The 14,710-nt window shown below is 37.7% G+C and overlaps 1 protein-coding gene across 4 annotated transcripts; it reads left to right on the top strand.

Annotated features, from left to right (window-relative positions):
* Positions 1-1,269: 1,269 nt before the first annotated feature.
* Positions 1,270-13,476, top strand: LOC106175750 (uncharacterized). Of its 4 annotated transcripts, none has more exons than XM_087000072.1 (2): positions 1,270-1,740; positions 11,055-13,476. In XM_087000072.1, exon 2 carries the CDS (start codon positions 11,111-11,113, stop codon positions 12,347-12,349), a length of 1,239 nt encoding a protein of 412 aa, XP_086856198.1. In that variant the 5' UTR covers positions 1,270-1,740; positions 11,055-11,110; the 3' UTR covers positions 12,350-13,476. The 4 variants fall into 4 exon arrangements, 3 of the variants coding, with proteins under 3 accessions (XP_086856198.1, XP_013413332.2, XP_086856199.1); XM_013557878.2 differs by lacking the exon at positions 1,270-1,740 and adding an exon at positions 5,729-6,361; XR_015331828.1 differs by lacking the exons at positions 1,270-1,740; positions 11,055-13,476 and adding exons at positions 8,256-8,526; positions 8,835-10,021.
* Positions 13,477-14,710: the final 1,234 nt, after the last annotated feature.

Here is a 14,710-nt window from a genome sequence, read left to right as displayed (position 1 = left end):
TTCAAAGTATACTGTATAAAAGAACTACGATATATGAATTCAAAAGAAATGAGCTTAATAAAATATATTACAACTTTATAAGCTGAAAATTAATACAAAGACAATACCATTACTTTTACTTTATTAACTTCTGGCGCGCTAGTCATAAATTAAATCTCTTCATATCTGAAGACGCGTACTGATTGTTAAATGATATCTAATTAACTTCTGTATTAATTTTGGCATTTCACAATGCCCTATTTAGCACATCAAACCAGGAAGTAATGTCCCGTCAAAGATAAAGTCTAGAGATAATAAGTGAATTCTGGTGTAAACAGGTCAACTTCCCGACCTTCCTGCGTCAATCTGACCTTTTGAAAATCCCGTTTATAACAGGGCCCAAAAATAGGCGTGTGAAGGAGGAGGGTTTTTCCAAAACAAAATGGCGGACTCATTCCCAATCAACATGAGCAGAGTTTAATTTTTACCCCATAAAACTATTACAATATGCTGCAAATTGAACCACTTCCCAAAAATGAATAAATTTAAATTTAATATGAAAGGAGCGAAATGCGTCAAAAAAATTTGCCAGCCTCCTTTTTAATGTCCTGGATCCACCATAAAATTTATCATGGTACTTCTGCCTTGAGAAAGCAGTCATATATATATATAGGCCTATAATATAATACAATATATATAGGTCATATTATGGTGGCGTCCTCTTTAATTACAGTTTCTATCACTTTTCTCGCACATGCTTTATCTGGGGTAGTACCGAGTAATAGTAGCGGGAAGCTGTGTGCCGATGCCAGTAATTCTGTCCCTGAGCCGAATAGGACTAGCTTGTATCAGTTGTATTGAGCCTGTCTGGATATTAAAAAATAACAACATTAATTCATCCATAAACTATTTCTACTTTCATTTTTCGGCCTTCCAGTTGCTTCCCGAAACAAGCGTTGGGCATTTCATTCAGCACCTCAGTAATAATATTTCTCAACTTTTCCATCCCTACGTCGCTTGTCAGTTTGGCGGCTGTGACTTCGTCCGCTTCTATATCAAAAGACATGGCAGGCAGCTGCTTTACTATGACTCTGCAGTTTTTCACGTGAAAATTGGACTCAATCTTCTGGTTTAGAACCTGGGAAAATGTATCACCGTTGGGACCAGAGTCCTCTTTGTATGATAAGTTAACAGAAATTCTTTTTACCTCGCCTGTGGCACCTTGTTCTTCTTCTGAAAAGTGAAAGCAAATGTTTGAATACTTTCAGTAAATAGATCAAAATTTTATGATCTGGAATCAAACATATAGCTCTGTGATGTAAAGAAATAAACATGTGTGTACGCAATTTGATTTATCAAATTTCTGTGAATCAGTTCACAGTTAATTGTTTCATTAAGCCCGGTTTTTTTCTATTAACGAGGTGGTTACCTGTAGAAGTGGGTTTGTGATGGTACACTACCGAACCAGGGCCGTAGGTGTACTGGTAAACGTAAACGGTCTTATATTTGTCCCCAACGTGAACGCCTTGGCTCTCATTTACAGTAACATAATTTTGGCGACTGAAAGGAGAGGAAGAGGCTCTCCCACCACTACTTCCCATTGAAGATCGCGGATTGGCGGCACCGGGTTCTGCGAACTTGCTCTGTTCTCCTTGACCAACGCTGGCTAGGACGTCCTCTGTTAAAATGTCGGACATTGTCGATGATCGCTGACTACCGTAGCCATCATCCATGGATACTGGGCGTTGGCCATTTAGTTCCGTAAGTTTGCGTCTTAGCTGTTCTATGCCATTTTCATCACTTTCACCCCAGCTGACATTTGCTTCGTCGCTCATTGTAATATTTAAGGGCGTTTCCTTATTCAACTTATTCTTTCAAAAACCAAAAATCAAATGTTGTCAGCTCAACAAGTGTAAGTTCGATTCTGACTTGGAAGGATGAATGTGAAAATACTTTATCCCACCTAAAACTTCCTACAACCTGTAATCGACGCTGTCACAGCAACAAAATAAACAGTAAGTTTATCAATAGTCTGCTATAGATAGCGTGCAACGTGACAAACCCGAACTCAGAGATAAAGATGTGCCAGCAACATAAGTTCGGCGGTGAACATGACAATTTATCAGGGAAAACACTGATCCTTCGAACGGATTGCTTCTCCCTTTTATTACTAGCAGCCGCGATTCAACATTATTGGCTGGTGACGGGGGTAATTTTAGGCACTTCTTTGTTTTTTTTTTGCGTAAAAAGGTTATGTAGGGCCTAATTATTTCTGGCCTTGGGTATCACTCTACGCACAGCCATCTTGACAAAAACAAGTGACAAAAGTTATGAGTAACTTTTTTTCCATTTAGGGCTATTTTTAGCCAAAATGAATTTTGAAATCAACTAAAAAATTATTTTGTGGGTGGGTTATCTTTTGACAACTAAATTAATGAATTAATTAATTAATCAATTAATCTTTATGAATAACCCAAAATAGGCTAGTTTTTTTTGCCTAATCGAAAAGTTGTTTTCAGCTTTCTTTTACACTCAGTCATTTAGGCACCGGTCAATATTTAAGTCGGAGGGGTTGGGGGGGGGGGGGGGGGGAGGAAAAATGCCCGTATGACAAAAAATTCGAGACCCCCCTGTGATAACATTCATATATTTTTTCGTGACCTCCTTCCGGACTGATTGAAAAATTAAGCCCCCAGCCCCGCCCCCCTTAATACAAATTAAAATTCTAATTTATTACTCGAAATAAATTGCTACTTGCTTTTACGATTTCTTTTTACAGAATATTTCAAGGAAAATATGCATCATTTGAAATCCAAGTACTTCGTGTTACCAGTTTTAAGTTGATCGTGACTAAAATAGAAAATATAGCAGGCAAAGTAAAGCTAATAATTTGAGGCAAAAGAGGCCAAAGAAGGAGCAAAATAAATAAAAATAAATAAAAATAAAAAATAAATAAAAAATAAAAAAGAGGAAAACAGGTGAAAGAAATTTGTGATCTTTTGACTGGCTAGTAGATGGACTTAGACGTTACCACAAAGGCAACTGAGACCATAATAAATACAACAAAAAATACAGAGAAACTTACATACAAAACTGAGGAAATGATTCCATGTAGAGCCTATGAAAGACATAGTCCAACAGGGATGTATGTGATAGTGAATATGTACCTCCTGAAGTTAAAAAAGGCTATATTCAGAAGCACCACGTTATATGACTGCAGTGTCAAATAAAGCAGCAAAGGTTAAACAGTTGACATCGTCTGCCTTTCTTTTTGAATGGGAAAAGAAGAAACAGACAGCAGAAACTGATGAGAGTTCTCATAAACCATTACAAATATACGCTATTCCACAACAGCAATCAACCTAGAACTAAGAGAAACTTTGAATATTTTAAAACTCGGCAAATTGCAAGTGTCGCACGGCACCCGAAGAGATTTTTTAATGTGCTAGCTGGTCCACGGAATTCGACACAATAATGTCAATATATACAATGCTGCAGCCGCACTCCATCAATGTAACACAATCAGCAGTCTTTCTTTTTTTTTATTTAACTTAAGAAATGTATACTACAGTATACAATACTTCTTTGTTACCCCTCGCTTACTTCTCTCTCACACTCACACATACATACACACATAACTACTACTGATGGCTCATCATTTTCATTAATAAATATGATATTTTGATAAGCACAGCATTTTTTCTAACACAGATAGCATTCGATGTCCCTGAAGGACAGATGTCCCCCATTTTTTGATTTACTGTAAATGTAATATTTTACCTGGGAAATTAATAAATTCAATTTCTCATCATTGTTTCCAAGAATAATATCCGATGCAGAAATATGAATATTGGCTCCCTTTTCTTCCCTAAACCAGTTTTTGATTTGCTTCCACAAGTTTTTTGCGAGATCACAATCAACGAATAGATGTTCAATTGTTTCCATCCTTGTGCTACATAAATTGCAATGAGGATTATCAACTATTTTATATTTGAACAGTAAGAGTTTTGTCCCTAGAATTCTATGAATACATTAAAATTTAAACCATCTGAGTTTGGATTCTTTTATATCTGTCAGGAGACGATTGTAGCTAAGATTCCATGTTATTACTTTATTAAAGAACCTTTCCCATTTTATTTCAGTTTTAGGGGTTTCGTACAGTTTTTTTAATAAACGTATCATAAATCGCTTAATAGCCTTTTTTGTTTTTCCATATAATCATAAGCGGTTTGGGTATTTTCAGGTTATAAGTTTTCTGTGTAACTGTTATTCCTTTTAAATTGGGAAATGCATTATAGATAGCATTTCTTAGGCCAAAATATTTTGTAAATGGAAGGCGTATTTTGTATGCATCCGTGATTTCTCTATATGAAAGCACGTTGCCGTTTGAATCAAGCAAGTCGAGCACCACCCGGAAGCCCTTCTCATATAATGGTTTTAAGAATACGGCCTTGTTTTAGATCAAAATACTCGGACTATACCACAATGGAGCCTCCAGAAAATCTTGTGGGTCATTTTCCTGTATTACGCTAGCATACTGTGAGTAATATAAAAATAATTCTTTCCAAAATAAATTTGTCGTGGTTTCCCGGCATTGTTTCGCATATACAGGCCCGAACTGACAGAGCGACGTCATGTCACAGCTTGTAATTTCGGTAAAAATCCTTCCGTATTGGTTAGTATTCGATAGTAATCTGCGAATCCAAGTTAATTTTAAAGCTTTAATATATGATTCCAAATGCACCATTCTACAGCCCCCATTTTCGAAGTCTTGAATAATTGTCTTTATTGATACCCTATCATTTTTCCCAAATGAATTTGAAAAGAATAGAGTTAAACTCTTTTATCCATTGGGCACTGGGACCTGGTAGTGACGTGAACAGATGAGTAAACTTTGGTATCAATAGTGATTTAACCACCTTTATTTTTCCCAGGGTGGATAGACACCTTTTTGACCAGTTATTAATCTCTTTTTTAATGACAGCCAACTTAATGTTATAATTGCGTTCTTCTATACAATCAAGTTCAGCTGTAAAGGTAAAACCTAGAACAGATACAGGTTCATTTGTCCAGTCTAATTTTTCATTTCTACACAAGACTTCCTTACTATTCATTTTTCAGCCAATCCATACTGCTTTTCTTTTGGAAATATTTGGTTTTAACCCGGAATATTTGGAAAATTGGAACAAAAGGTCTAAAGCACTTTTTAGCGATTTCTCTGAGCCGTCTAAAAATACCACTGTATCATGGGCATATTGTAATAATTTTATCTCTTCTCTTCTACACCAATTCTTCTAATGTTTTTTCCTGTCTTATAAAAATGCCTATTATTTCTGCGCATAAATTAAATATATATGGGGATGCAGGGTCACCCTGTCGACACCCTCTTCCTATTTTGAAAAAACGAGAGAATATCCCATTCACAATCAGCAGTCTGCCATCTTCTACACTACCAGTTAAAATATATCTTTTTTTCAAATGTGTAACGTCATTATTCTCAGTACTTTGTACAGGCAAACCCCGTTCTATACTTTGACCCAATTACGTCACCCTTACCCTGATCTGTATGAATGTACACGGAACCTCAGTTTCCAATTTAATTCGTTTTTTCTTAAAGTTTTTCTTCATATTTAGAAAATTATATGATATATTGTAAGAAATTTTACACAAATGTATTTCTAGAATTTTTATGTCCTTTTCATGTTGATTTTATTTTTATATTAATTTGCCATATATGACGATATAATTAGTATAGGCACATGATTTAAGGATAAAAATGTAGGCCTCTCTCTCTCTCTCCAAATGTGTCAGTTGATCCCCCATTGTATTAGATGCACCACGTCACAATCAGTGTAGTGTGTTTTTTCACGGAAAACCTCAATGGAAGAGCTTGCCAAACCTTACATAAAATGTAAAGCGGGTTCGAAAGGTTGACAAAAATCGGACAATTCCACAATCTATTTTGAATATCATAGATGTTTTTACAATTACTTCTTTGTGCTCAGTCTATAAAACCCAGGATTTTACGACGACTGGCGAAATCCCGTGAGTAAAAATTAACGTTATAAAGGACTGCTTGAGATTTGAATGCAGCAGTATCTACAGCGGAGCCAACCCTATTCAGATAGGAGCAATCCCCTGAGCCGAACTGCTCATAAGCTCTTATCATTCTCTGGGTCCAGTCAATAGCTTCCAAATGTCACTGATTTCGCTTGGGACAACAATACAAATACTGGCTGCAAACGACAGAGCCTAGTGAATGAGCTACGGCCTCAGGAATAGACAATCTGAGGAGAGGCTGTAACAATATGTAACGTTCAGAGCTAGTGTAACTACAGGGTTACAGAGAGGGAGAGAAAAGAGCTTTTTTTACTGAATTAAGGTAAGCAACTGTACTGCGATTTTGCCTTCAGTGATAAGTTGAGACATTTAGCATCTAGATCCTAAGAAAATACATCGGACTGTTTATTGGGCATCCTTTGCAACGTTCCAATAACAGTAAAATTGAGATATAGCCATATCACACACGTAGGTTATGACGAATCTGTGTGTTTACACGCACTATGATTAAACATTTCCAATTGTTAAAAGAACTACTACTAAGTGACATTTAAGTGAGGGTTAAATTGTTCGTTTAGCTGGACGCGGTGCTGGTATTTGAACTGCCCTCGGGGCAGAATTGAATGACAAGACATATCTAAATTCATTGCTTTCTATCACTCAATCGGATCGTATAAAACGCAGTGAGTGCGCAACATGAGTTAGCTGGTATAAACAATAACGGCAGACCTCTTTTTTGTGACTTATGCCCGGGACTTATGACACCAGAAAAATGTAAAAACGACTTTTGTACTTCGAAGTCTGACATATATCATTACAGCGAGAGATTGATAGTGTTAAAAGAAACTCGCACACCAGTGTAAACCATTCACTTGAAACATTTACCCTTGACCGGCGGAATTTATCCTTTTCCCTATGTACTTGAGGTATGTGTTTAAAAAATACAGCTAATATAAATGTATTTCACTGTTTACATAGTAGTATCATGCTAACACTTAAGAGGGCTCATTCCCAATGAAACTATCATTCTACGTAGATCGATCCAACTCCGCAGAGACTCTCGCTGAATGCAATCAGATAAACAGATTAACACTCCTCCTATTGTTTCCAATGTACTCATATAATCACCAACAGTTCTGTAGTCTGCTCAGCGCTAGGAGTAGGAGCGTTAATCTGTTAATCTGATTGGATTCTGCGAGAGTTCCCGCGAAGATAGATTGGTCTATGTATAGAACGATGATTTAAGTGGGAATGAGTCCTTACTTTATTTATTCGTTTTTTTTTATTCATAAATACCCAAAAGCAGGCTAGAAACCTACCAGTGGTTACAGAGCAGCTTGGTATTATATGTTTCTTTGCTTTTCATCTCAATTTACCCGCCGGTCGCATTCCGTCGGATGACGATATTGTCTTCAAGGGCAGAGCAGACAAACGATAGGACAGAACACTGACTTGTCTGCTGCACTAGTAAACCCGATTCAAGCGTCCGTGTCGAATCACCTGATTGAGACGAAGGTGCTTACAAAATATCGATAGGGTAAACACCTCCACCGCCACTTTTGAGTACTTGTCTACTAATTGAAACCGATGAGAGAGGCAGGGGCACTTTTTTAACCTGGGGTCAAATACGGCAATTATTTCCGATATTGACAAAACTCAGCAACTAAACAGCCGGCCATGTTTCCATACAGGGGAGAATGAAAAAGATCGATGCCTTTGTTTGGTAGCTTTATTTGCTCTCAATATTAAAATCAGTAAAATACTTCAACGGATTATTACTGCATACCGACTTTCAAAATAAGACAGGATACGCATTAGAAATTAGTCGTCAATAGCGTTTAATGTCACAAGGCCAAGGGACCCAATGAAGTGTTCTATGGTGAACGCCATCTTTATATTTATGCTCCGCTCAACGTACTTCGAATCCTTAACCGAGGCGGTGCTGTTCACGGCTGATTTTTAGAGTGCAATCACATCAATCACCTGGCAAAATATCTCCAATATGGCAAGGAGTTTAAAGTAAACGATCCTCACTTTTGTTCTCGAACAAATTGCGATTAAATTGGAGCTGGTGTAAGGTCAGAACGCTACCGTGAAAAACAAACTTCTTTAATATTAACCGGGAGAAGACAAGCTGTTATACGATAGTTATACTACAAGTTTTTAAATCCCGTTTTCTCCAATGGCTAATTGCTGCTCCAGTGGACAGAAATAACCTTGCGCGCGTTATACGTCACAGGTCTTGCGTAACTACCCACGTGCTACGATTTTTCCCTTGGGGGGGGGGGGGGGGGCAGCGAGCGGCCATTTTGTACAGGAGCAATGTATAGATGGGTGAAAACGATACGTTGTTTTTAACCAAAAACGATGTCCCCGGGGCGAAACTGCCAACACCAAAAGTAAAGGAGCATACCAACGTTGTTTTGAAACGATGTGGTTAGCCTGTCAGTGACGAGTTAGGGAGAAAAGAGCAGCACTGATAGCAAGGTACTGTATACACGTGAACCGGCAAAGTTAATGATGATTTCATGTTGCAAAAGCATAATTAAATCAGTTAGTTATTTTCCAAACGATATTATTTGAATAGAAGATACGTAAATCAAACTAACAACAATAAACATTTTTGATGACATTGAAAATCAAAACCTGCGGTGCACGATAGGTTGAAGAGGACACTGCCACAGCAAGTAATGCATGAATTTTGTTACACAACACCATATGCTTGTGTCATTGTTAACTCTGTGGTATTATTACTCAATTTACTGCTCAAATTAATACCTGATACTATTTCTCAGGCTACCAAGTACAAATCAACTTATTTTGTGGCAATTGACCTCCATGTTCCATCTTGTGTGCAGGTTGTTTATTATTATTATTATTATTTGTTCAAGCACATTTTAATAAAGTGTCTATGCTTTAACAAATGAAATTTATGCTGAAGTTTAAAAGATTAAATCATCAGTAGTATGTACAATTAAAGCTATTAATTTGATTATGCATATTTGATTTTCAATTATCTTGATTATGATATGAGGTTTCTGCATTTTTCTCTTGCCCTCGATTCAATATCTAACAAGTAAATTGATAGTGCTTTATTACAATTTTTGCTTTATACTTTCGGATGTAAAAACTGTGTAGCAGTTGGTAAAGCTGTAGAGATTGATGTGAGCATAGATCAGGGGAAATGGTATTAGAGAAACTAGGAGGACAAGACATAGATAATGTACTAGTAGATCCATCATCACAGCAAGGATCGATGGTGTGATCTTGTCCTGAAGCTATGCCACAAGTTTTCAAACTGGTTGAGTCCTTACTAAGACAAGCTGCTGTGGTGTGAATCGCAATATGTATTGTACATTCAGGTTATACGTGGCAGATTTATGACAAAAGAGACCTTCAAAATATACTTCAAAGAAGTTATTCTAGCATCTATGCCTCATCAAAAGTACACAGTTACAGTGACTAGAACATTGTCTGCAAATAGTGAGGCAGTGAAGGCTGCAAGGTGCCATTGTTTTTCAGTATTAAGAATGACAGTATCTGTTATTTATTTATTTATTTTTATTTCTCATTTTTAATGGGAGGGAGACTCACTTTGTTCTTTCTATGCCCATTCAGTTAAGGGTTGATGGCAATATATGGTAAATCTGTCATGCCTGTATGTAGAATTTCTCTGGCTCAAATTTCTACATTTATTGGGCGCATTATGAAGTTTCCTGACTGATTAATGAGGTTACTTGTAGAAATATCTTGCTTACACACATTTTGTGATATTTTTACTACTTTATACATATGATTATTCACATCTCATGAGTGGTGTGTGAAAGGTACTTGGTATTTGCATTTTAGAACTGTAGATCTGTGTACCAGCAGGGTTATATTTCATATATCTGCGAATGTTTCTTAAAATAAGCTTCATGTTTGATAATTAAATGGTTTGAAATAAATAAATAAATAACCCAAATAAAATCAATTCATTTTATATTTCACATAATTTGTTTTTATTATTCTTCTAAGCATTTAATCATAACATCTCCCATCATTATATACTGTTATTGTGTAATAACATTGAAAGTTTCCAAGTTTTTATTAACAGGTTAATGCTAACGTATTACAAATGAATGTAAGCATAAAAGCGTATTTCCTTACTCAAATGTATCAAACGTACCACTGGCATAATACCGGTAAAGATACAGGTAAAGATGACAGCATTGATAACTGGGTTTACAGCGCTGTTAGTGCAGCTTGGTTAGTGTCAGATTGTTATCTGATAAAGTTTGCTACTAGTACCTGAGAACAAAAGGTCTGGCACTTGACAATCAAGTTGATAAAATCACAAAACACCTGTAGAAAATAGAGTATACCCTGTACCTGCCCAACATTGATTTGTTCAGATTCTTGACTAAGGGGTGCGTTACAGGTGTCAAGGGCCAAGACTTGAACTTAGGGGTTTGGCATGTCACTGGGCATTACCCCCGATTTCTGTCCAAATCTAATAAAGCCTCAGTTGCTTAACTTTCTCCAAATTTCCAATATCTACAGGTTGTGTTGTTTAATGTTTGGGGTCTCTTCTCTGTCGGCGGTTAATTGGGGACACCTGTGCGGCCTGTCAACGCACCTAGATTCACTTTTGCCGGTGCCACATTTTCAATTGCCGTAAATATCAAATTCATGAATAGAATAAGGAAAAATGAAAGTTATGAAAAAATGTTTGGAAGTACCTGTCACCTTCGCCACAGTAACCATATGGGCTGTGATGCCCCCCCACCACAGGCGACACCTTGCGGAGCAAGCGTGCGTAATCCAGGGTGCAACTGAAAATAACCTTGACGCGCGACCTTATTAGGCAGGTCAGTTCACTACATTGCAGCAGATTTTCCACATTTGTTGTGCTATACTGGGTCAAATAGCCTTTGAGTGCGGTACGATATCACTATTCTGAGATCTGCAAAACACCATATATTGACCTCAGCCAAAGTCAATAATCGTAATCGTTTTCTTCTTTTCTTTTATAGGTGATATTAATATCGCGCCAACCTATCGCGCCGTAAAAGGTAGCTACAAGGGAAGGATGCAGAATTCCAGACAGTTTGAAGCACATGACAAGGGGCAAGTTAAGTTTTCAGGTAATCGAGGCAAAAAGCTACAGCAGCGTCTTAAGGAAGGAATAGGGTTGACGGTTGCGGGAACATCTGACCATGACAGCGTCTTACACTTTCCCATAAAACAGTCAACTTTGCAGGCCCCAACGACCCTTTTCTCCGTCTTAGAGGAAGAGGAGGAAGATGGTGAGGAGACGCAGGACTACAGGGTACGGTCTAAGAGTTTTGGGTGCATGGACGACTACTTAAGCAAACGCAGGCAGGGTATAAAAGCAATGCCAATGAGTGCTCTACTCTCACCACGTATATTGCGGCGTAAAAACGCTCCCAGATATTTGTTGACGGTGCCGGAAATGGAACCACACCCAAGACGCCGTGTTGTGTCTGCCTTGCCAGCGTCCCAGCACAGTCCTATGTTATCACCAGATGCGTCCCCTAAAAGCACGCCGCGCAGCACCCCACGGACCAGTCCTCGCAGCACCCCCCGGGATTCTCCAGGGGGCTCAACTCACGTGACCCCTCTCGGAAGTACGGAGAAGCTTTGGAAAACGGGGTTTGTGCCAAAACGTCAGAATTGGACGGGCGGAACTTTAAAACAATCCAATATCGGCGGTTCTTTGCCAAACCTTTCCACCGATACCTACATCGACCGTTGCCTGAATGCTCTCTCTCCCGTTAATTTTGGTGTTGGTCGACCCCCGCTGCCCCATGGGTCCCGCCCCTTCCAGATGGCGCTGCGCGACTTGGCGCAAGAGAGGGACCGTTGTCAGGAAACAAAAAGCAATCTGGTGCAATCGAATGGTTCTAAGAGACCAAATACAGACATTATAGACACACAGACAAAAAAGCAAGAAGTGTTTTCAAATATGTTGGGTACCGATACAGGTAGTGGATACAAAATAGATAAGTGTGAACATGGAGAAGGACACAACCAAAAGCATGTTGGGTTCATGGAGCAAGGCAGACATATTCCAACATTTGCCTCAACAGATGATTTTAGTGATTTGCGTTACATGGCCAAAAGTCTGCCCGACATCAGCCAGCTCCACTCAGCTCCGGAACGACAGACTTCTGAAAACAAATTTGTCAAGAAAGATAAGGCTGTATTAAAACAACGAGAACAAATAGAACATCGCCACGCTTTACCCGTGGTGTCATCACCTAGATTATTGCAAAGACCAGCTATTAAACCGAACTCTCTTGTTTGAGAGCCGCCTGTATCAGTCCACCATGATAAACTGGCTTTAATAGATGTTTTCTCCTTGGTGTTTTTTTTATTGTAATGGCTTGACCGTCCCGTCGGAGAAGAGACGTTATGGCTGATGAAAATGGAAATTATCCGAGGATTTAGGTACTGCGTGCCGTCATACGTGACCAGAAAATGTGCGAAAAATCCGCACGAGGTTGGGTTAACTCTTAAGCGTTAAGTGTGAAAGCAGTATAAAAGTGATGCCAAAACATGATGGATTCGTATAGTTGTGCAATAGACTGTTATTCGACAGAACCTGAGAGAAAACAACCAAAAATATCAGTGGATAGATTCTCTTAGCTTACGTTTGTTACCGGACCGTACTCGCTAGTTTGCCATTATTTCTGATCTCACTCTCCTCCAAGTCCCGAGAAATCCCGCTTGATTTAACATTAAGTCTCGAATGAATCTCTTTGCCATTTATAATACCTTAAGGACAAATTTGATGCACAGCTGCGTTTTGTCATGCGTTTTGTGATAACAGAATGAACGCGTCTGTAATAAATAAAGGCCAGTGAGTTAAATGACTTATTATGAGCTAATTGCCATGTAATGATTGTCACAATATGATGGTTGATATTTTCAGAAAAAAAAATTGTATATGTAAATAAGTTATCCAAAGATCAAATAAATCACGTGTAAGTGAATAATTATGTTATATATTGTTATATATAATTATATATACTGTTTCATTTTTCTTTTTTCAAAGCGCTCTGGACATATCTAAAATCGTAATTTAAAAAGATGCGTCGGAAGGAGAGGGGTAACGTCTTAATTACCTTAAGAATATGGAAAATGTGACAATAAAACAAGAGGAAACAAAGTTTATGAAATGGAATGTATGGAAAGTAAAATTCCTCATACGTCAGAGGAAGGCGTGTTTACCATACAGCGGTTACTGCATTTATATTTTGGTCCTTGTCATTCTAACTCTTTCTTGTGTGGTTGTATCTATAGTTGTCGGTAAGAGACCTAGAAAACACCACATGCCATGTGGCGACCAAGGTGGACCACAAGAGACACTGGATACGAAACTATGTCCACTTAATGTGCCACTTTAAGCCATTATGAAAATCTTTTTTTTTTTTACAAATAAAAGAGAAAGCTCCATCTTTTCTCTTTTTTCCGCAGGAAAGACACATTTTTGTGCGAACAAAATCCATGATTTTGACTCCTGCTTGTTCAACATTGTGAATATATGTTTTCTCTTAAAGTTGAAAAATGAAAGTAATGGAGACAGTTTGTCATATCTTATATTCTTTCTTTCCTCAAGACAGAAGAAATAAGCAGATTTTTGTGGATTGTTCACAGGATGGAGTAAAGGTGTTCTGATTTAGAAAATTAAAAAAAGCAATAAAACATCTCTATTTCCTAGCTTTAATTTGGCGTGAAGTGATTGCACTGGTGAGTTGTACATTGAATGACATTTTCTACTTACAAAGGTTGTCTTCGATGAAATGAATATATTTTAGGAGATTGGCCCTCTAGCTGAAAACTTTCGTAAAACTTTTAAGATAAATTTATTTTTAAATATCTCTTTATGATTATTGACAAAATAATTAAAATAAAATAATAATTAAAATGATGCGCTTTTTATGTTCCGCATCACTGGTACACGGTAAAACGATTTTTTAAATGTCTGATTTAATACAATGCATTTGTAAGAAATTAAAGATAGGCACAATTTTCATTTGACACAAAAAGTGACTTAAAACAAATTGACTTTACTATGTCGAGGTCATATTTTCAATCCCCAACCTATTATCCTTTGCCTAAACACCGAAGCCTCAATGGTTTCTCTTTCTAGTTGGTTTCTTCTTTGTTAGAAAGCTTTTGGATTGATTAAACTTTATGGGGGTTATTCAGCAGTATTTGTTCCCATGCTATCTCCTTTATCAATGATGGATTACTATGGTAAATATTCTTTCTTTCCGTTATCTCTCCACAAAACTTTAAAGACTTGATATTCAGGTAAAAATAGTAATGAACTGATATACAATTTTACTCCTTTAAAGTCGATAGAAAGAAAAGGAAATGGCAAAGAAACCATGAATCATTAAAAAATGTGATATGGGGAGGGGGATGCGAAATGCCTGCTTATTGAAAAAAAAAAAGAGAAACCCTTCCTACATCCAATATGGTCGAATGCATTCAGCTTTAAAATAACTATTTCGGATTATGGCGAGGGGGAATTTCCCGCTCTCCAGTCGCGTTCACGTTGTTAGATTGACCCTCCACATTCAATCCATCCATGGGTCCCCTGATCCAGCTCAGCACACCAAATGAAATGTCGGCAGCAAAGGTTGTACCTCTGTTCGCG

The sequence above is a fragment of the Lingula anatina genome, chromosome 1 (assembly GCF_051362555.1).
Source record: "Lingula anatina isolate TDL-2025a chromosome 1, LinAna3.0, whole genome shotgun sequence".
In the NCBI taxonomy this organism is placed as follows: Eukaryota; Metazoa; Brachiopoda; class Lingulata; order Lingulida; family Lingulidae; genus Lingula; species Lingula anatina.
This window is presented reverse-complemented; position numbering and strand designations above follow the sequence as displayed.

Bases quoted from the DNA above. Each gene is read 5' to 3' on its own strand.
- LOC106175750 (XM_087000072.1), top strand. From the start codon at position 11,111: ATGCAGAATTCCAGACAGTTTGAAGCACATGACAAGGGGCAAGTTAAG.